The sequence below is a fragment of the Solanum verrucosum genome, unplaced genomic scaffold (assembly GCF_900185275.1).
Source record: "Solanum verrucosum unplaced genomic scaffold, falcon-dt-bn FXZP01000170.1, whole genome shotgun sequence".
Taxonomy (NCBI): domain Eukaryota; kingdom Viridiplantae; phylum Streptophyta; class Magnoliopsida; order Solanales; family Solanaceae; genus Solanum; species Solanum verrucosum.
This window is the reverse complement of record NW_026020395.1, coordinates 1,421,531-1,444,068: the sequence shown is the minus strand read 5'-3', so window position 1 is coordinate 1,444,068 and position 22,538 is coordinate 1,421,531. Positions and strand designations below refer to the sequence as shown.

Genomic DNA, 22,538 nt, shown 5'->3' with positions numbered 1-22,538 from the left:
ACTTGGTCTAACTACTTGCAGGACTAAATGGCAAATTCAAAAAATATTGCACTCTATGTAACAATATGTGTGGTTTCTTTTATCATCTCGAAGATTATTATGACAATCGTCTGTTACCGTAGATGGAAGAGAAAGCAAATGGTTGTTCAAGACAGCTTATCTGGTATGATATGATGTTCAATATTCAATATTCAAGTTTCGATATGATAGATGAGGAATTATCTTATGTTTTTGTTATGTTCATATTCAGGTGGAAAGCTAGTGATGTTTCAGTCGCCGAAAATGAACACGTTGAAGTCCAACATGTTCTTGAAAAGGACCATGAAGCTGACTAACAAAGATATTATAGGATCAGGAGGCTATGGAATTGTCTATAAACTGACAATTAACGAATCAATTTCTTTCGCGGTAAAGAGGTTAAACAGAATAAGTGCAGAACAAGACAGAGGTTTTGAAAGAGAGTTGGAGGCAATGGGGGACATAAAGCATCGAAATATAGTGACACTTCATGGATACTACAGTACAACTCAGTACAACCTTCTGATATATGAGCTTATGACTAATGGAAGTTTAGATGAAGTACTTCATGGTATATGTTTATGTCTGTTTCTTATTGTCTAAGGCTATGTTGCTCGGACTCTCAAAAATGTAGCCACATCCATGTCCGATCCTCCAAAAATGATGTACTTTTGGAGGATCTGACTTGCCTCCAGAGGTCTTTTTGGAGTCCAAGCAACATAGCTCTAAGGATTGGTCAATCTTTTAAGCTTATTTCAGCTTCTGCTGATGCTAGAATCAGAGATGCACAATAAAGACCTTTCAAGTGTTTGATATACAGATGAACTTTAAGAATGGTAACATCATAATGCAGGAAAATCGGCTGCCAGGAAGGTTTTGGATTGGCCTTCAAGATATAAAATAGCAGTAGGAGCAGCAAGAGGATTATCATATCTACATCACGACTGCATCCCTCACATTATCCACAGAGATATTAAGTCAAGCAATATCTTGTTGGATCATAACATGGAGGCTCGAGTATCTGATTTTGGACTAGCCACTCTGATGGAACCAGATAAGACGCACGTTTCAACTTTGGTAGCAGGAACTTTTGGATATTTGGCTCCTGGTATGTTTTTATTAGACCATCAGAAGACTCAAATCTGTGTTTGGAAAACTATCAATTATATTATGGTCTTTTGCAGAATATTTTGACACCGGAAAAGCAACAGTAAAAGGAGATGTTTACAGCTTTGGAGTTGTCTTACTGGAACTTCTAACTGGGAAAAAGCCATCAGATGAAGCATTTTTGGAGGAAGGAACCAGGCTTGTAACTTGGGTAAGCTTGTAGTTCACTTTTTTTCTTTTTCATGCTAGCTGCTTTCGAGCTGTCACTAATTCGGTCAGTCGTTCTTGTTCTGTTTTTACAGGTGAAGACAGTTGTTCAAGAGAAAAGAGAAGAGTATGTACTTGACAAAAACTTAGAAGAGTTTCCCATAGATGAAATTAACCATGTATTTAACATTGCATTGATGTGCCTTGAGGCAGATCCAAGTAACAGACCTACTATGGCACAAGTCATTATAATGCTTGAGCAAATAAAGATAAATGCTTTGGCATGAGACTCTCTTGGTGTTCTGTTCCAATGCTAATTTCTCTCAAATAATATAATTTTATTTTTTTGATACTCGTTTTGCATAATGCTTGTCCTTGGTCCGATTACATGGAAACTAACAAAACTTTGAGCAATTTGTTCCAATGGAGCTATGGTAACAAAACGGAAGACTAACTCATTACGTACTTCACTTGAGCGTAGCTTCCAATCCTTTGGCGACTGATGCTTTCAGTGTAGGAGAAACTGGATCACCTCCAAGAAATACGTCGAAGAGAGCTGATGCAACATTTGGTGACTCAATAGTTGCATCAACCGAGGAAGGCATCCCATCAAAAGAGAGTGAAACCTTTAAGATTTCCATACAATAGAGCAACAAATTAGAATTAAGAAAGCTAAGAAGAAAACAAAAGCCACATTTGATGCCTGGAGTTGATATAATCTAGGCCTTTAGAGAATAATGTAAATAAACTGCATACTTACAAGCATTTTGGTTGGGTCAACCCAAGTCAAGAATATGGAAGTTTCTTTCTTAAGAGGTTTCCCTTGAAAGACACCACGGAATGTAGAAAGAGCAGACTTATCATCGGCAGTAGGGGATTTGATTCTCGGAGAAATGGCTTCATCTAAGGCATCCCAGAAAGTTTTACCATCAATATCTCTGACCAGCACAATAAGTAAAGATTTCTCCAGATCGGCTGCAATTCGTAGAATCATTTTTAGCATCACCTAGATGATATGATCTCCTCCCAATCCCACCAGTCAAACAATTAAACATCGCCGACTCACCTTCAAAGATCTTGTTGAACAAGGAAGGATCCTGTTGAATATCTGCAGCAGAACTTCCTCGCCAGGCATCTAATCTACTAAAGACGGAGTCATTGACATAGAGGCCTGCAGCATAGACCTTGACACCAATAATAGCAAAAACCTTTTCCCTGTATCCTAAATTTGTAGGAAGAGCAGCAAAAGATAAGCATAGAACATAACCATCTGGAAGAACTTGAGACAGATAAACTAATAATTGAAATTTGTTCTTAAATTATTGGGGAAGATTATTGATTGATTTGAAGCTGACCAGTTCCAAGCAATGACAATGAAGTAGAGCAACCAGGTAGGCTCAATGATCTTTGAAATTTCACCTTAGTTGCTGGTTCTTCTGTGTATTCTGCACTTCCAACTGAATCCACGAAAAATGCCAAGTCATCAGCTCTCACAAACAAACATAAAGATATGATCAAGTGTCTTCCTTGTTTCATGAAGGCATAGTGTAGAAACATGAATCCACTGGATTTATCTCAGAAGTCAGCACTAGGGATTAAAAATAGCAAGAGCAAGTCGAAGAGTATTTTGCTGGTTGACTCCTGTCTTTCTGAACTGCAACATTAAAATATATGATGGTGCAGTATTTACGTGTTATATGTGGATTAAAAGACTATTTAAGCTACCTATTTGATGGCTTTTGCCACTCCAGAATTCTGACTTTGTTTATTTCTACTCTCATAACTAGAGGGTCCTTCCTAACATCTAATGAGAACGAATCTAAAGTCTTCAAATAATTCAAGTAGGTGAGAACTCTTAACAAACCAGCAATTCAACTGCATTTGTGCCAAGATCAAATCTTTCTTCCATACCATCTTTAATTTTTTATCGGTAATCAGCAATTTTCATTATTAAACCAGCAAAATGAGAATGCTGGAGGTCAGTTGCAACCAAAACAGATCGCCATTACAAAAATTAATTGTGTAGGTGAAGAATTCTAAATAAACCAGCAATTTGACTACATTTGTGCCAAGATCATATCTTTTCTTTCATACTAACTTTTCTTTTTATTGGTAACTAGTAGATTTCATTAGTAACCCAGATAAAAGAGAATGCTGGAGGCAGTTACAACAAAAAAAGATGGCCATTACAAAAGAAAAAAATGGTGAAGAACTCTAAAAACAAAGGGCAGCTCGGTGTACTAAGCTCCCGTTATGCGCGGGTCCTGTGAAGGACTCTAAACAGACCAGCATCTCAACTACATTTATGCCAAGATCAAATCTTTTCTTCCATACCATATTTGATTCAGTGAACATTTCTTAGACTTGAATATAATAACTGTAAATAACCTCTCGTGGATATAGGCCTAAGGTCCATTTCATATCAGAGCAGGACCCAATTAAATTCTTATTTCACGACAATGGAACCCCATATTAAATTGTCCACGTTCTAGATATCCATCCAAGGTGTGTGAAAATTGAAGAAGTTCCACATCAGAGGTTGATGGGATGGGTGGTCTCTTAATATGACATAGGCAATCATCCCCTCATGAGCTAGCTTTTGGGGTTGATTTAGGCCTAAAGTCGATTTCTTTAACAATAGAGACCATTATAAAGCTAAAACCTTTATTGACAGTACATGCTCCACACTGCCTATTTCTGTTTATTCACCACCATAGAGAACATAATTGAGTTAAGTTACTTAATATCAGCTTAAATTCAGTAATGCCACAGACTATTCTCTCCACCAGCTTCAGGAATCATGCATTTTTTTGTGCCACACTCCTCTTATTTTAAGGGTTTTTTCAAGAAGCAAACTTGGCATTGATCAGGAAATGTGCATTTACATCATTTAGGGTTTTCTCACTAAATTGTGGCAAACATCAGATTTGTATAAACATTTGATAAAAAATCAAGAAACTAAGACTACCCACAATCTGAAATTTAGTAAGTATTCAGTTTTAAGGGGTTTTTCCACTTTTGCACAAAAGATGTAAATTTCAGCTTAAAATCTGCTACTAGTAAGTTAGAAAGACATAAAGACAATAACTTTTTTCAAGAATCAGTTGTATTATTACCAGAAGAGGAGGCAGCAGCTTTGATTGTGAAATTTTGTTCATGGCCATTTTTCTCAAATGTGGATAAGGGATAAATACCATTTCTTGAAAGTTTAAGAGGATAAGAAATTCTTGGTTTGGTGTTAAAAGTAGTGATCTTTGTGGGTGTTGATGTTGAAATCCATACTGAAATGGCTCCAGCTGCTGCCATCTTCTTGAAAAAAAAATGTATTTTTTTAAGTGTTTATACAGAATTATGCAGAATATTTGTTATAGAAATTGCTACAAATTAATGGCCCACAAACAATAAATCTAGCTGTTTGAATTATTGTTCAATCTGGACTCAATCACTTATGAACAGCATTAGAGCCAACTGCCTAAATCAATGGAGTTAATCAGTTTTCTTTGAAAATCCAATCAAGCTGATTCATGATAAAGATTTTTTTTTTTGGGACCTTTGCTGATTTGGTACTATTGACTTGACAATAAGTTTAAGAAAATAATGAATTTTTAAATTTGTTGTCTATAGTAAATCTTAATATTAATGTGTGGCTATGAGTCATTTTTTGTTAAAGTTCTGGAATTTGAGAGTTAAGTTATTTTTAATTATAAAAAAGTAACGTACTTTATGAAACAAATAAAAAAAAATGTCACATAAATTTAAAAAAAGAGAGTACAAATTAAGTTTTTGTGTAAATGTAGTCATATTTCCAAGAAAAATATATGGATTGTGAAAAAACAACACCTATATTAGTAAATCTGTTTTTCTTTTATTACTACTAAAAATTAGTATTTTTAAAGGCGTTTTTAAGCGAATTTTAATGCGACATATCAAAAAACGTTCTAATGCGTGAATAAAAGACGTAGATGCATAAAACTTATGTTCTAGAATTTAAGGCGTAAGTCTCGAGTTAATAGAAAAAGAAAAAGCAACTTTATTTAGATTTGCCGGTGGAGAATTTAATTTTCATGCCTTTTGTAGTCTAGATCAAAGCACATAATCTTTTTCACTTGCTTTGTTTTCCTTTAACTTTTAAGCTGTATTAGTTTGGGTACAATTGCAGATGGTCATTCACTATTACTACTTTGGGAGCATTGGGAGAAAATCCGATTAGATGGAGTTAAGATTTGAATTTTTTTGTGGGTTTGAAATGTTATTAAACTCATGACCACTACTTGAGTTACTAGATTCAAAATGTAATACATATATATTATTATTAATTTTTTTTAGCACAAATATATAATTTGAGCTAAAGGTACTTCGATCGAATCTATCCTTTCACTTGGAAAATTATTCGATACAATTTATAAGCAAAGGACTAAATGGAGTTGTTCTTTAATTTGTTAGGAAATATTCATACTTAAACTTTAATTAAAAGATGGAGTAGAGAATAAAGTTATTGACAAAAGAGTGAAAGTAGATCTCAAAACTTTTTCAAGGACACTTTAAGAGAAACTAAAAGAAGAAGAAGGATTTCGAACACAATTAAGGAGATGTAAAAGACTGATATAATCGATGAAATAATTGAAGATACTAATGGTGTGCGGAATTAAAAACTATATAACCTTAAATTTTCAATTTTTTGCTATTTTAGAACCTTCCTCTTACATAAACGGCATTCAACCGCATATATATGCACATACACATTTACACATAAAAAAGGTTATTAATTATATAGAGTGTAATTTTTTTACGAGGGACTTCAATATGATAAAAAATCAATTGAACCCTTTCGCTCACCTAGCTTCGTCCCTATCACCCCATGTGCTCCATAAAAATGTTTGTTTTGCTTGTGGAAAACAAAATTTACCAAAGTGCATATAGAAAAATCTTGTAAAGGTAGTTAAATGACATGAGTCAGGACCACGCAAGCTATGATAACAATAACATAATGTTGTGACTTTTAATATAACATGAAACTGCATCATCAGATGTTTATATCAAATCAATAAATATATGACACATGTTTTTTAGAACATGATTAATTGGTTATCGTAAAACTAGTTTTAATCCGATGTGAGTAAGTTTTGCGTGTTGGGGATTTTTTATGTTGTCTTTTAACTCCACAAGATTCAACATAAGTCGTAACATCTCATCTTAAAAGTTTCCACTTTTACCTACCGTTTTCTCTTTAAATAAATTGCCAAACAACATTTCATCAACAATCACTTTACATCTCTGTTTCCTCTGCTAATCTAGTATAATCACTAATGGCTAAAGCAATTCTCACCCTTCTCTTCCTTCTCTCGTCCTACTTCTCAGGTTAGTGACAATTTTTTGTGTCGTTAAAAGTCATTTTTCTTGTAGTGTTACGATTTAATGTTTTTGTTCGACCATGTTCAATGTAGTCTTCTTAGTTCGAATCAGGGCGTCTCAAGGGTAAGACTAATGAAGTCATTGCCTTAAGTACTCGAATTGTGAAATAAGATTAAGAGGCCTCTTATTATAATTTGACTTTAAGACACTAATTACATTGAGTCGCATTTGGATGAAACTAATTAAATGTTTAAATCATGTTGTTTCAGCAGGGAGTCTGACATTAGTGGATGGACAGGTAAGTTAATTAAAGAGTTGAATTAGTTAATGGAGATTAATTGCTAGTTAATTAAGTGAAATTAGATTGTAATTAACACTAATTTTGGTTTTTCAGAAGACTTGGTGTGTGGCTAGACCTTCATCAGATGAGATGGCACTTGAGCAAAACATAGTTTTTGCATGTAAATATGTGAATTGCAATATATTTAACGAGGGTGGTCCTTGTTTTTCACCAGATAATTCGATGAATCATGCTTCTATTGCCATGAATTTGTACTATCAATCTAAAGGAAGAGATTTCTGGAATTGTAACTTTGGTAATTCTGGCCTTGTTGTCTTGACTGATCCAAGTAAGTCCTTGTTTTGCTCGGAAACGGATCTAATTAGAACAAGTTATGTGGATTCAACTTGAACTGTTACTTTCGTCTTGAACTATATATGTAAGACTAGGGGTGTACAAATCAAACCAAACCGACGAACCAAATCAAACAAAAAAAAAAAAATTGATTTGTGGTTTGGTTTGGTTGGTTTGGCGGTTGAAAAAAAAAACCGACCACTCTTGATTTGGTATTAAAAGAAAAAAAGTCAAATCGAACCCAAACTAAACCGACATAATATATATATATTTTTAATTTTTTTTAATTTTTAATTTTTTTTTATTTATAGATAAAAATATTATTTATAATCTACTTTGTTAATATATTTTTAGTTAGTTTATAGTTTTCAATGTTTATATATTTTATTTCTTGGGATTCTAAAATTTTGTAAATATTATATATATAATTTTATTTTATTTATAAATAAAAAAATATTATTTATAATCTACTTTGTTAATATATTTTTGTCAATATTTATATATTTTATTTCAAATTTGGGCTTGTAAAATTTGTAAATATTTTATTTTGTATTAAGATCCGAAGTTACAATTATATTGTTATAGTTTTTCAAATTTGAAGTTAACAAATTACTTTGTAAATATTTCGTTTTGTATTCAGTTTGACTGTAACATTTAATCTTATAAATTTAATATAATAAACGTTGATATTTCAAAAAAAATAATTATACTCATGTGAATTTTACCGTCTTTACGAAAATTTCTATTCATTTAACATTTCTTAAGTTTAGCTTATCACACAGGTAAATGAAAATATATTTGATCTCTTTTTCAAACATCGTATAGTTGTAAAAAACCGGGAAAAAAATCCGAAAGAACCGACTAAAACCGAAACCGAAAAAACCGACTTTGTGTGGTTTGATTTGGTTTTTAGATTTAATAAACCGACATAATTGGTTTAGGTTTTTTTTAATGAAAAATCAAATCAAACCGACCTATGTACACCCCTATGTAGGACTATTACTTTTTATGAATTCACTTTGGTAATTGACCAATCTAAGTAAGTCTTTGTTCTGCTAGGAAACGGATTTAATTAGAACGAGTTTTATGGATTCAACTGAAACTATTACTTATTACAAATCTATTAATAACTCAAATTTTCACAATGGCAGGTTATGGTGGCTGCATCTATGGGTGAAGTCATCAAGTCATGGTTAGGAGAAGCAACTCATGAGGAGATTATTATTATCATATTTTTTACTTTTTTTAAAAGTCAATTTCTTCTTATTCTTCACAAAATCGAGTTTAGCGACTCTATGTCTAGATTTATGTGATACACTTTTTTTTTTAATCTATTACAAAAGAAATGTTACATTTCTATAATTAAAAATAATTTAACTTTACAATTCTTTCTTTTACCCTTTAATGGAATAATATATATAGTCATTTGAATAACTAAGATTTGTTTTAGACCATAAATTTCAGAAGACGTCTTTTCTTTCTTAAATTTTATCTCAATGTATGAAATAGTCGGCTGAATAATAGTGGTCCAATTAGTTAAGCAGGGTCTAACATAATTCGAATGAAGGCTGACCGCTGAGCCCACTCTGACCTCGATTTATTCAAATTTCTTTTTAAAAAAATACAGTATTTATATATTAGAATTTTATGTATATAATGTTGACCTAAACATGGTTAAGACTTGGGTGAATATCACTTTTGTCATATGTAAATATATCATTTATTATGTCTTTTTAGTTTTTGTAATAATCGTTTTTGTAACAATATCTTACTATAATTAAATAATCATATATTTTTAAAATCAATTTTTCATTGTTATACTATGTTATATGTTCTCTATAACATTATTTTGCTTTTGACCGTATATTTATTATTGAATTTCCTTAATGCAAGTAGTAAGTATTTCAGTGCGTGACGAGGAATTTTCTTTAAAAAGATTTAATATTTTGAATTTGTGACATTTCTAATATTTTTTTTAATGAATCCTACAATCGACCGTTGGTAAGATATGTTCCATATAAAATCATCACTTAGATACCGTTCACATTTATCAAAACAAAAAAATTATGAACAATTCACAATCACAAAATAAATAAATAAATAAATAAAAATAATAAAATGGAAGTTTGACTAATCAACTTAAATGGAAAAGGAAAAAAATGAAGAAAAATGCATAGTCTTAACTCTATCATATAGGCTATAGCTTACTATTACGATAAAAACAGTTTTTAACGATAATAGATATATACATTAACAAAAAAATGTTAAAATCTAAAAATGCGTAAGCCTTTTGTTTAATATATAGTACTTCCTATTATACTAGAGGATTAAATGAGAGAAACACAGAGATGTCCCCTCCCATGTGAGTATTAAAGGGACGAACTGTACTGAATTTGAATGAATCAAAATAAGTTAAATTAATAAATAGATATGCTATTTATTTATCTAATATTGAATAAATTAATTTAATTATATTTTTATAAGATAATTTATCCATCTTTTCATATTGAAATAGTAGGTCATAATCAAGATTGAAAAGCAGCAAAAAAGAGATGGAGACATGTGAAGAAACAGTTAAGTGGCTAGTGAACACAAATGACCAAAACTGATAAGAGCCTGTTTGGATTGACTTAAAACAAGTAGCTTTTAAGTCAAAAATAAAAAGTCAAATTGAAATGACTTTTAAGTCAAAAAATAAAAAGTAGGGGGAGACCTACTTTTGGTTTCTAACTTATTTTAAGTTATTTTTCATATTTGCCAAACATTTCTAGAAGTCAAAAATTGATTTAAAAGTAGGTTTGATCAATTTTTAAGTCAATCCAAACGGGACGGCTACTATAAGTACTTGTTATTTACATAGAATTTCAGATTTCAAAATTCAATAAAATCTATTTTTATCGTAATTTTTTTATATTTTTTAAATATTTTAAATTATCAATTATTATGATTTATAATACTTTTTACGTGATTTATAAATTATAAATTTCATTTCAAAAAATTTGAAAATTTCATGCTCAATTTTCAATCAAACTTAAACGGTCTGATTCTCAAAAAATGAAAAATATCACATAAATTGAGATATAATTTTTTCTTTCAAGGAAATAAAAATAAATTAAAACCATCTTGACGTGTAGAGCAATTGGTCCACAAGAACTTTGGTATAATATATGGACAACGTACAAGTGAATTGGAAAACAAAGCATATTCCCCAATTGGCTCCAAAGTCCAAACAACCCAATAGATAGTACTAAATGTACCTATCTCACTTTTTATAAGCTGACAAAATTAAACTCAATCCATTCAATTCGTTCGAGTTTGGATGAGTTATAATCCACTCATTTATTAATTAATTTATTTCAACTTATTAAAAATAAGTTGATATGTAGCTCATGAGAATTCTTATCAAAATATTTTTTTAAAAGTTAATTTTCTTATTTGATATGTTATATATAATCCTAACAAAGAAAAATAATAATTTTATTTGGTGCAAAAATATTATTAAATAACAAATAAAACAATTTAAACTTGATAAGACTTGAGCGAGTTGAATTATAATAATCTGCATTTTATTTAACCCATTCCAGCCCAAGTAAATTTTGAATGTGACGGATCAATAATCCGTTCATTTGACACCTCTAATTATTTATTTAATTCTCCTTCTCAAAGAGGTAGTCTTATTCGAACACATAATTATAATTGGGATGCTAATAGCGTATGAATCAAATGTTAAGCTCAGAATAGGATGCCCTTCAAATATAAAGTACTCTTTTCATCTCTTATTAGTTGATCACATTTCTAAATCAAGAAAGTATTAATTAAATTTTTTCTATCTTACTGGCCTTGTAATTAATTCTTGTTGAAAGTGTTCACATTTGTTTGTAAAATTTTCAAGAAGTTTTTTAAGGGATGAATTAATAAAATTATTTTCTTATTATGATTTCTTAAGCACCGTGCAAACTAATATGAAACGGAGGGAGTAAAATTCATTTTATAGGAGGGAATCCTCAGTATTTAATGATCAAAATGTTGAAGATAAAGAAAACTGAAAACATGGAACATGTTGAACAACCACAGAGTTAGAGTCACTAGGATTAGGCTACTTAAATCTACTAGGTTGCTACTTATTGTACTAGCTGAAGTCGATTAGGATTATATTAGGACTAAGATTAGATTATTTATAATTGCACTATTATTATATAGTAATAATAGTTATTGTAGTGGGACTCTAAGTATAGTTAGCTTAGAACTCTACAATTCACTCCCTATATAAGGAGTATGTACTCATCAATTTAAATCATCAATACAATCATTGATTTCTCTAATCCTAGACGTAAGAATTCTACACGAGAATCATCCCATCTTAATTTACATTAAATAAGTAATTAATGATATCTAATTATAAGATACTACTAAATTATATATGTGTATTAAAACATACCTAGTTGAGTAGATAATTATAGTCCAAATGTGAAAAGAGAACAACTAATAAATGGTCTAATCAATTTGATAGTTCAAGTCGAAAAAAGAAACAACAGATAGCTAGGATAACTCAGGAAAAAATCCAATGTATTTTTTTTTTATCATTAATACAGTGTATTTTTTTAATATACGATATCTTCTTTTAGTCCTTGTCAAAATAGGACAGCAATAGATGAACATTCACATACGTAAATGCATATTTTCCACTATAAATTAAATTAGTGGAACATTCACGTACGTGTATATTCATAAAAATCTAAAATCCAAACAAAATTTGATCACTTTGAACCATTTGTAGTACCTGATAATTGGATGTATGTTAAAGTGATAATATTTAGAACCAAACGATTTTTTAATTATTTTTTAAAATTAAAAAAAGGACACTTTTTTTTTCTGATCTAAAAGAAAGAAAAAAGGAATCTAAAAATTATGTGGAGGAATGAAATTGCTGAGATTGAAGAAATAACTTTAGAGTCAAACACTTGGAGAATTATTATCTTTATATTTTAGATTATTTATGAACTTGTGGAATTTGATTAGTGATTCCACAATATCTAGACTTGGACACAAAATCTTTCCACTTTGTTGATTGACATGAAGATGAAGAAGTTGGAGTCAAGATTTGAAGTTTACGAATCTAAATTTGTTATTAAATTCATAGCTCATTTGATTTCACGTATAAATATTTGATGAATTATGTAATACAAATATAAAAAACTATTTAGTTTATCTGAATATGCACCTAATATTATAGCTTTGTCGCCTATGTATGTATAAAAATATAGTCAAGATTTGAAGTTTATAGGTTTGAAATTCTAAATCCATTTAAGTATTTGAGTTCTAAATCAGCAATTTGTATTAGGGGTGTGCATTCGGTTTTTTGGTTTGGTATTACACTATTCGGTTTGGATTTTCGATTTTTGGTTTTGTAAAAGTGTAACCCAATCCAATCCAAAATAAATTTGGTTTGGTTTGGTTTTCCTCTATTCAGTTCGACTTTTTTTGGTTTGGTTATTCGGTTATGTCAATAATTAATGACATATATAACCAAAGTAATAATATTTAATCCCTTAAATATACTTTCTAATATAAATCATAAGTAAAACTTAAAACACAATACTTATAAGTATACCTATTATAGATGTAATTCAAACATAAAATATAAACGTAATCATCATGAAAGACAATAACCAAAAAGGGACAAAAGTTCCAACTTAATTCTAAACCTAAACATTATATATATATAATTCAGTTTTTTTCGGTTTTCATTTTTTAAAATTCGAAACCAAACCAAAAAACCAAACAAAGTAATTTATTAATCCAAAACCAATTCGAAAAACCAAAAAACCAATTCAAATAAAAATTCAGTTTAATTTGGTTTGGTTATTCGGTTTAATCCGAATAGTGCACACTCCTAATTTGTACATGTTAATTAAATGATTCTCTTAAAAACAAATATAAAATTTGAATCAAGATTATATTATTTGATTCCACTTATCGAACTCATACCTTACACACTAACTCCAACCCTGTGAATGGTGATATATGCAGTATATAACTTTCGTAATTTATCATAGTCATGAGCTTCATGCAATAATTGAACAGAAAAAAAGTCACGATATTCATGCAAAAATAAAAAATAAAAAATAAATCGTCATGCGAGAAAAATTTATGACATACTTCGAATAGTTCAAATGTTTTGTTTGTTTAATCCATAGAGACACGAAAATCTCACGAGTTTCACCTATTTTTCCAACGTAACTAGTACTATTTGATTGTTTGGTATAAAATAAAGATAATGAATAAGACACAAAAACACAACTGAAATATCATGTCACCTATATGTATTTTCACGAGTTTCAAAGTGTATTTTTATAAATAATTATGATAGTTTAAGTTGGAAATGCAAATATCTAATATGTGATTAAAGAATTATATTATTCACTATGTGATAGGAAAGATTATAGGGTTACAAAATAGCTAGTTTATTATTATTATTGATTAGTAGATCTTTATAGAGATTTTGTATATTTGGAAGTTAGTAATCACAACTATTAATTTATAAAAGGGACATTGACATGTGCAATTTATTGATATAACACCTTAATATTTTTTGATTGTTTATTTATGAACTATGATCTGCTCATTTGGTAAAGATTAGATAAGACTAGATTTTTTTTTTTGATAATATTCACAACTTTTGAGATTTCATGTTTATGAAAAAAAATACATATAATTTACAAAATTCAAATTACATGTCTTAACAAAACTTCAACTTTAAATCAATCTGATTTCAAATCATGATTTTATAAAGTATATCTAAATGGATCATAAATTTTGACCATAAAACTCATACATAGAAGCTTTAAAGAAAACATACTATAAATTATATTAATAATTAAAAAATTTAATTACTTAAAAAACATAACTAAAATTCAATCAAAAATTAGACATGGAAAAATTCTTGGTAAAAAGCGTTTCTCCCCAAATTGGGCTGCGACGCATATTCAAAAAAGCAGGGCTCCAATGTAGATATTTATGCGGCACATTTAAAAAGGTAGGGCTCTAATATAGATACTTACGCGGTGCATAGTCGAAAAAAATAACGCTTCCTCCGAATTGGGCCTTATGTGATGCGTATTCAAAAAAATAGAGCCCCAATATAGATACTTATGCGACACGTATTCGAAAAAGTAGGGCTCCAATATAGATATTTACGCGGCGCGTATTAAAAAAAGTAAAGTTTCCTCCAAATTGGGCCTTACACGGCGCATATCCGAAAAATAGGGCTCCAATAAAGTTACTTATGTGGCGCGTATTCGAAAAAGGTAACGCTTCCTTCAAATTAGACTTTACGCGACACATATTCAAAAAAAAGGGCTTCAATATAGATACTTACGCGGCACACAATTAAAAAAATAAGACTCTAAGGGCTCGTTTGGTGTGAGGGATTAGAAATAATAGTGATGGGATAAGGAAATAGTGATGGGATAAAAAAAAAATTATGTTGTTTGGTTGGCAAGTCCGGGATAACTTATCCCGGGATTAATAATTAGTACCGGGATAAGTTATCCCTCCCCATGGGTGGTATAGTAATCCCGGGATAACTTATCCCGAGATAGAATAGGTAAATGACAACTATGTCCCTTTAAATCCTTTTTATGTATCATTTTTTACATTTATGTATATTTACATTTTTTTAATACCATGTATAATAATATTTACTACTCCTTATTTTTATGATAATTATACATATTTTTCTATTAAAAAATTATACTATATAAATATAATTTTTATTTATGAATTTATTTGACTAATTCTTATGTTTATTTTATTTTGATATCTCATAAATTTTCTTCTCTTTAATAAACTTAAGAGGAAAGTTCTATTTTTAAGCTAAATAAGAAAAAAGTTATATTTTTAAATACACATGGTACTTATCATGGGAATACATAAACAAAAATATTTAAGTTAAAAAAAAATAAAAGTTTTATTTTTAAAAATGAATAACTAAAGCTCACAAAGAAAAAATTAAAAAGTTTAAATAAAGTGAAGGGTAATTTTGTAAACAAACAACTTGTTTTTAAAATTTATCAATATATATTATTTTGAATATAACAAACCAAACACTCAATAAGAAATAATCCCAGGACAACTTATCCATCATAACTAATCCCAACATAACTTATCCCAACATAACTTATCCCAACACAACTCATATTTAAACCAAACGACCCCTAATATAACTATCTGATACCGCCGCATAGATCATACAACCTCACTTACTTGGCTATCATACTAACCTCAGAAAAAATGATAAAGAATAGCTGTACAATTATTACATCATATTGCTTTTGTATTGGATGATAAATAGATTTGAGTGTTTGAGAAATTTAGGAGTTGAAACCCAGCCCAACTGTCCTTTTCTTCCATTTTCTGTCACTAAATCAGACCAAAGACTCCATTTTTATGTGGTTCTTTTTTATCCACTCAATTATTTCTTCTTGGACAGGTTATAAAAGCACACCCAAGTGTTCAAATTGTTGCCATATCAGTTTTCTGTTCTTTTTTGCCTATTGGGGTGTCGAAAAAAGCAATCTTGAAGCTTTACAAGGCAAAATTTGGTGATTTAGCTAAGTGGGTATTACAAAGATGATGTCTGTGAGTTGCCATAATCTTGAAATTGGGAGAACCCCATTGGAGTCTTTGGCTTGTGGGTGTTCTTTTTCAAAGGGTGTTTTGAGAAATGTAAGTAGAAGATTCAATGGGAAGAAGTTGTTGTCTTGCAGACAAGAATTTGGGCGTATCTCAACTAAGGCTTCACTTACTGGTATACAGTTAAATTCAATTTTTTTTTTTAGGATTATAGTTTATAAGGGTATTCTTGGAATGATTTGAATTTTGAAATATTGTTGTTGTTGTGATTGTATTGCAGGGTTGGCACCAGTTTTGGATTTGAATAAGTCAGCAAAGCCTATTTCATTGACTAATGTTTTTGAAGTGGTTGCTGATGACCTACTTACATTAAACAAGAACTTGCAGAATGTGAGTTATTTGTTGACACTGTTTAATTAATCAATCTTTTCATGTTTCAACTTTTGCTTATGTGATTTTTCAGCTATATAGCTTAATGGATTATATGTGACAAAATCTTATTTTTAGACTAATAGCTGCCAAGGTAATACATATAATCATTTATCTGGCATGATTCGGAACACGTTCCTTTGACTTTATTACTGCTGGTATGTCAAATGACTAATGTACTTGTCATAATTTAACTTCATCATGCTTCGTCGAGTTGTTCCTTTTAATGAATTGCTCTAGATGTAAGAGAGAGGTACAATTTTGGACTAGTGGTCATGCTAGTGGGGATTAAAATCAATAGAGATGCTTCTTTGATGATATTTGGGGTTTATTGGCCTTGCTAGAATTAAAATAGAAGGGGAATAGGAGTTGGCAGTATCACTCTGCCAAATGATATCTTAACCTTGGAACATTTTTGAGGACGGTTTTATTTGGTATTTGGTCATGGTTTGATTCAAATACCAGCTGGCATCGCCAGATGGTTGTACTTGTCATTGAGAATTCAATGATGCTAAGGTGAGCATACTTTGTTCCCGAATGAACTGCTTTAGATGTATGAGAGATGCAGTTTTTAGACTACTAAATGGTCATGGAGGATAAACAACTGGACATCATAGATATATTTATTTGTCTGGGTTATTGGCCTTAAAAAATCTAAACATAAGAGTAGGAGCTACACAATCACTTCCAAATTGTATCTCTATTTTGGATAATGGTGGTGTCCGGGCAAGCGTGCATACACCTCAACTATTCCACCTGGTTACCTGCTATCTCCCATAGGCACAGGTACCTTGACCTTGAGCTTATGAAGTTCATTGTAAAAGGTCCTAGGTTTTTGACAATTTCATTTACTTTGATTCAAAAACTTGATACAAGAAATAAGTGCAGCTGGGCCTGAGAGTATCTCAAATGTATATCCTGATAAATAAACACACATATGTCTAATGGTGACTAATGTGATGTCAAATATCAGGGAGTAACTGAAAACGTTTCATATTAGTGATTGTCACTTGCTATTATTAGGATTTGTAAAACTATGTTGTTCATTGGATCAATACCACTTGAATGTTCAGATGGCATATCGGGCCAATTTACTTTTAACATATCTCTCTTCTATTCTGTATCTAAGAGAAATCATTTTTCAGATTGTTGGCGCAGAGAACCCAGTTTTGATGTCTGCAGCTGAGCAGATTTTTGGTGCTGGTGGCAAAAGGGTGAGACCTGCTTTAGTGTTCTTAGTGTCAAGGGCCACAGCAGAAATGTCTGGCTTAAAGTGAGGAACACTATTTGATTTTTTTCCTATTGTAAGACTCAACAACAACATATCAGCTAAGCTAATGTCTTAAAATGCTTGCTACCAGGGAACTCACCACAAAACACAGAAGGTTAGCTGAAATCATTGAAATGATCCATACTGCAAGCTTGATACATGATGACGTGTTAGATGAAAGTGACACACGAAGAGGTAAAACATTTTAAGCAACTTGTCATTCTCCTCTGATGCATCTGCAAATTCACCGCCTTAAATTATTTAAAAACTCAAAATGATAATCACTCTTGCATCTAGTTTAATACTTTATTCAGGTGGCTGAAAAGGTTACTGTACATATTCAGTGGTTATTGCTTTGGATATTACTCAAAATCTTCAGCTATACCATTACTAGGAATAGAGTTATTTTGCAGGCATCATTGTGGGTTATTGTTCTTCAAATAAAAATTTAAGTACTAATTTAGGAGGAATATGTAGAAGAAAACGCTAAAGAAGATACTGTCATCTTTCTGATTCTATGATGATACCGTGATGCTTGCTCTTACTCTCAAAACAATATCTATTCCTTTAAAGAGTCTCACTTTTGACAATTTCAGTTGATGAAGAATTTCTAAGGTATATCTAACGAAAAAAGAAATAAAGATGCCCTAGAATCTACTGTGGATGCCAGACAATCTGGACAGACGACATCAGCAGAATAACCAAACTTACACTGATGACGACACCTTTTTATTGATTAGAAACCCCCCAGTCACTTTATTTGACACTACAACATTGGTTGGATGTGTATGAGATTTGGGCTTATCGTTTCTAAGCTATCTCTTGTGCATTTCCTAGGACCAGTTACTTATTTCTCAAGTATTTTCTAATTGTTATTGATGCTGTCCTGATTGATCTACATGAGGTTCTCGTTGTCTAACTTGATTGGTTGACTTACTTCTATGAAAGATGATCTCCCCTGCTCTCCCGGGGGATCCAGAGACCTTAATAACTTCAAGGGTTAGTCCAGTATGCTTGATTAGCAAGAGGTTATGTGATGAGGTCTTTACTGTTTAAATATTCTTCCTACTTTGCATTTCGGGTTTCTGAGATCTTCCCAGCATTTGTCAGATTTGTGTGCTTTCTGAAAAAAATATGTGAGACTCTGTACAACTGTTTTGTGAAATGGTACACTCGACAGTGGACACACCAAAAAAAGAGAGAAAACTGACAAGACTGGGCTAGGTATGCGCTTTCTCAGGATTAAGGAAAAGAACAAGACTGGATTAGATCTTCGCTTTCCCAAGTTTGTAGAGGCTGATAATACTAGATTGTTATTTCTACCATCAATGCTTCCTTTTCCTAATAGTTTAGCTTAGATCAAATGATGATTGATTCTGTTATAGCACTTCCAAATATGAGTTCTCTGTTTGTCATTCATGTGGTCAAATTTTGTCATTAACTTGCTTCTCTTAATCGCAATTTCTATTATACCTTCTCCTTTGCTTCATTGTATTGGCCTCTTAATAAAACTTCTAAAGCAGGAAAGGAGACTGTTCACCAATTATATGGTACTAGAGTGGCAGTACTGGCTGGTGATTTTATGTTTGCACAGTCGTCCTGGTACCTAGCTAACCTTGAAAACCTTGAAGTCATAAAGCTCATCAGTCAGGTATCTTAAGATCTTCTAGGTTTGCACATCTTGTAGAATTGGCAACATTGATATCATTATTAGTTCGTTGTACCTCAACATCCTTTGTGGTTATTGATTTTTATGGCAGGTTATTAAAGACTTTGCAAGTGGTGAAATAAAGCAGGCCTCTAATTTGTTCGACTGTGATGTTGGACTGGATGAATATTTGCTCAAGAGTTACTATAAAACGGCCTCCTTGATTGCTGCAAGCACCAAAGGAGCTGCCATTTTCAGTGACGTTGACAGTGACATTAGTGAACAAATGTTTCAATATGGGAGGAATCTTGGTTTATCGTTCCAGATTGTTGATGATATATTGGACTTCACACAATCAGCAGCACAACTGGGAAAGCCAGCTGGAAGTGACTTAGCCAAGGGAAACCTTACTGCACCAGTACTTTTTGCATTAGAGAAAGAGCCAAACCTTAGGAATATAATCGAATCAGAATTTCACGATGCTGGTTCTCTCGAGGAGGCCATCAATCTGGTGAAGACCTGCGGGGGAATTCAACGAGCACAAGATTTGGCAAAGGAGAAAGCTGATTTAGCAATGCAGAACCTAAAATGCCTTCCGTCTAGTCCTTTCCGAGCAGCACTTGAGGAAATCGTGAAGTATAATCTGGAGAGAATTGAATAGACGAAAACACAGGACGAAAGTATACACCTTTGGTTTATTATTCTCTTGAAGCTCTTCATATCTAACAATATCTGGAGCATAGAGTTGAAGCTATTACTATAGTTTGAATGGCGATTGCGATCAGGACGAAAGTGCTTCACTATGTTCATATATATACTCATACAGGTTGTAATTTTTCAGTTCCTAATACAGCAATATGGTGTTCCAGCATTCTTTATAATTTGGCTAATAAATTGTCAAATTTCAACTGTTGTTGTACACTGGAGAAATTTCACAATTACTAATAATGTCATATATTACTATTTACTCTTGGCTTTCTTGGATGGACATTTATATTATAAATTGACAATACGAAATTGGTACCAATTGTGTAACACATCAAGTAAATTGCATTGCTACTGAATGGAGAAGGTAATATAGTTGAACCCTAACCACTCGTTATAGTACAATTTTTTTTTATCTGTATCGCTAGATTTTAAGCGGCCGTTGAACAACTTCACTATAAATCTTCAACTTTGCCTAGGGACAAGTCTCGAAGTATTAAAAAGCAGGAGAGTTTAATTTGAAGATGGAACAATTAGAAGGCAAAGACAAGGTTTTATAGTTTTAATTCATTCCTAACCCTATTATGATTCGGATTTGAAGAAGTACATGCCTTAATTAAGTCCTTTTAGAATTAGGATTATGATTTTTTTTTGTAAATAAAATAAGCTAACCGATAAATAAAAAGTAATCAGTAACTTTTTTTTAAAATTGCGTGATCATAAACAATCAAGGAATTATGTATATTTATTTATAATATATAAGTTGTTGATTTTAGAAACCTTATAGGAATAGGACTAAACTATTTTTGGAAACACATATACTTAGAGCCCGTTTGGATTGGCTTAAAAAGTAACTTTTAAGTAAAAAATAAAAAGTCAAACTGAAATAACTTTTAAGTCAAAATAAAATAAAATAGGGGGAGACCTACTTTTGGTTTCTGACTTATTTTAAGTTATTTTTAACTTATTATAAGATATTTTTTTTACCTTGTCAAACACTTCTTAACTTATTTTAAGTCATGTTTTACTTATTTTAAGTTATTTTTTTTTATATTTGCCAAACACTTTCAGAAGTAAAAAACTGACTTAAAAGTAGGTTTGACCAACTTTTAAACCAATCCAAACGGGCTCTTAATTAAATCCCAAATCAATTGGGTTTGCAGCCTTGCAGGTATGTTTAACACTATATATGGTATTGTTAATTTAAATATAATGTTTGTTTTGATTGTTACTTAAATTTTATTGTATTGTATAGTTTAAATCTATTGCTAAGTAACAAAAAGACCATTTCATGTAATGATCGATTTAGTGTGACAATGTCGTTGACATAATATTTTTTTTTCTCATTTTATCTTTATTTATTATTGAGAGAAGTATAAAAAACATCTCTAAATTTGGCGCAAATTATTAGTTTCATCCCCAAATTATTGACAGCCTTAAAAACACCCATCTACTTGACTAACTAAACTTGGATACACCTCGATACACTCTCGATATGCCACATGACATAGCAAGTGGTTTCAAACTCTTGTAGGAGCACCCCTAAACTTGACGAGAATTTAGAGTGTATTTCACTAATGTTGCAAGATCACAGGTGTATTTAACTTCAGTTAGTCAAGTAAATGATGTTTTTAAGGCTGACAATAGTTCATGGATGAAACTAATAATTTATGCCAAGTTTAGGGATGTTTTCGATAATTCTCTCTTTATTATTTAATGATAATTTTTCATCTTTTATCCTATCTTTTTATAAAAGTTTTACCTTGTACCTTACTTTTTTTTCCGAGAGAAGTATTGAAAACACGCTAAACTGAGCATGAATTATTGGTTTCATCTCCGAACTATTGACAACCTTAAAAACACCCCTTTACTTGACTAACTGAACTTAAATACATCCCCGATCTTGCAACATGAGTGAAATACACTCTTAAATTCTCGCCAAGTAGAGCTGTCAATATAGGCTGGCCCACCCCATCCGGGTCAATCCATACAGGCTTTGAAATTTGACGGGCCAGGCCGGGCTAACCCATTTTTTGTGTGGGCCAGAAAATGGTCGGCCCAACCCACAAGTACGTGGGCTACGGGTTTTTTCGAGGTCAGCCCTCTTTTTTTAAAAATATATTTTTTATAATTATTTAAATTAAATTATAATTTTAAAAAATTATCATAAATATCAACAAGACAATATTACATGGTGTTAGTGTTACTATTTGTTAATCAAATATACAAATAAAATTATCTTTATAATATTTATTAAGTTTGATTTCAAGTAAAAAGCATAAATAGTTAAATAGAAATATTAACCTAATTGTATTTCAATGATTATAATAAAATACAAAAACTATGAAAATATTCTATAGGCAATGACTTATGCGGTGATTTCCTAGGAATTTTAGGAAATTTTATTTTATGTAGTACATATTTTATAAACATAATTTGTATTTAAATTGTAATATTTCAAACTTTAAACAGATATTGAGTTTAGACTCTTGTTATTTCTATTTTATTTTTATTTGGCCCACGGGCCTGCTCTA

General features: G+C 31.1%; 4 protein-coding genes across 4 annotated transcripts; 3 read left to right on the top strand and 1 right to left on the bottom strand.

The window, feature by feature from the left end:
• On the top strand, positions 1–1,619 carry LOC125839361 (receptor-like serine/threonine-protein kinase At1g78530). The gene is made up of 5 exons (XM_049518352.1): positions 1–163; positions 251–589; positions 872–1,126; positions 1,203–1,336; positions 1,428–1,619. The coding sequence occupies exons 1-5, from the start codon at positions 28–30 to the stop codon at positions 1,617–1,619; spliced, it is 1,056 nt and encodes a 351-aa protein (XP_049374309.1). The 5' UTR covers positions 1–27.
• Positions 1,620–1,632: 13 nt separating this feature from the next.
• LOC125839363 (fatty-acid-binding protein 3, chloroplastic) lies at positions 1,633–4,811 on the bottom strand. The gene is made up of 5 exons (XM_049518354.1): positions 4,449–4,811; positions 2,688–2,789; positions 2,399–2,554; positions 2,093–2,307; positions 1,633–1,958 (listed from the first exon to the last, which is right to left on the bottom strand). The coding sequence occupies exons 1-5, from the start codon at positions 4,636–4,638 to the stop codon at positions 1,800–1,802; spliced, it is 822 nt and encodes a 273-aa protein (XP_049374311.1). The 5' UTR covers positions 4,639–4,811; the 3' UTR covers positions 1,633–1,799.
• A 1,827-nt stretch (positions 4,812–6,638) lies between these two features.
• LOC125839368 (glucan endo-1,3-beta-glucosidase-like) lies at positions 6,639–8,495 on the top strand. Its single transcript, XM_049518358.1, has 4 exons — positions 6,639–6,690; positions 6,954–6,982; positions 7,079–7,313; positions 8,470–8,495. The coding sequence occupies exons 1-4, from the start codon at positions 6,639–6,641 to the stop codon at positions 8,493–8,495; spliced, it is 342 nt and encodes a 113-aa protein (XP_049374315.1).
• A 7,195-nt stretch (positions 8,496–15,690) lies between these two features.
• Positions 15,691–20,266, top strand: LOC125839358 (solanesyl diphosphate synthase 1, chloroplastic-like). Its single transcript, XM_049518349.1, has 6 exons — positions 15,691–16,127; positions 16,233–16,342; positions 17,527–17,654; positions 17,743–17,846; positions 19,175–19,302; positions 19,412–20,266. The coding sequence occupies exons 1-6, from the start codon at positions 15,950–15,952 to the stop codon at positions 19,958–19,960; spliced, it is 1,197 nt and encodes a 398-aa protein (XP_049374306.1). The 5' UTR covers positions 15,691–15,949; the 3' UTR covers positions 19,961–20,266.
• Positions 20,267–22,538: the final 2,272 nt, after the last annotated feature.

What these genes read in the sequence shown, in the direction of transcription:
- LOC125839361 (XM_049518352.1), top strand. Translation starts at nt 28, where the DNA reads ATGGCAAATTCAAAAAATATTGCACTCTATGTAACAATATGTGTGGTT. An exon ending in TTTAGATGAAGTACTTCATG is followed by an intron (nt 590 to 871) that starts GTATATGTTTAT and finishes ATCATAATGCAG; the next exon opens with GAAAATCGGCTGCCAGGAAG. An exon ending in TTTTGGATATTTGGCTCCTG is followed by an intron (nt 1,127 to 1,202) that starts GTATGTTTTTAT and finishes GGTCTTTTGCAG; the next exon opens with AATATTTTGACACCGGAAAA.
- LOC125839363 (XM_049518354.1), bottom strand. Translation starts at nt 4,638, where the DNA reads ATGGCAGCAGCTGGAGCCATTTCAGTATGGATTTCAACATCAACACCC. An exon ending in ATTGTCATTGCTTGGAACTG is followed by an intron (nt 2,555 to 2,687) that starts GTCAGCTTCAAA and finishes CTACAAATTTAG; the next exon opens with GATACAGGGAAAAGGTTTTT. An exon ending in TTGACCCAACCAAAATGCTT is followed by an intron (nt 1,959 to 2,092) that starts GTAAGTATGCAG and finishes GAAATCTTAAAG; the next exon opens with GTTTCACTCTCTTTTGATGG.
- LOC125839368 (XM_049518358.1), top strand. Translation starts at nt 6,639, where the DNA reads ATGGCTAAAGCAATTCTCACCCTTCTCTTCCTTCTCTCGTCCTACTTC. An exon ending in TCTCTCGTCCTACTTCTCAG is followed by an intron (nt 6,691 to 6,953) that starts GTTAGTGACAAT and finishes ATGTTGTTTCAG; the next exon opens with CAGGGAGTCTGACATTAGTG. An exon ending in TGTTGTCTTGACTGATCCAA is followed by an intron (nt 7,314 to 8,469) that starts GTAAGTCCTTGT and finishes TCACAATGGCAG; the next exon opens with GTTATGGTGGCTGCATCTAT.
- LOC125839358 (XM_049518349.1), top strand. Translation starts at nt 15,950, where the DNA reads ATGATGTCTGTGAGTTGCCATAATCTTGAAATTGGGAGAACCCCATTG. An exon ending in GCAGAAATGTCTGGCTTAAA is followed by an intron (nt 17,655 to 17,742) that starts GTGAGGAACACT and finishes GCTTGCTACCAG; the next exon opens with GGAACTCACCACAAAACACA. An exon ending in TCATAAAGCTCATCAGTCAG is followed by an intron (nt 19,303 to 19,411) that starts GTATCTTAAGAT and finishes TTTTTATGGCAG; the next exon opens with GTTATTAAAGACTTTGCAAG.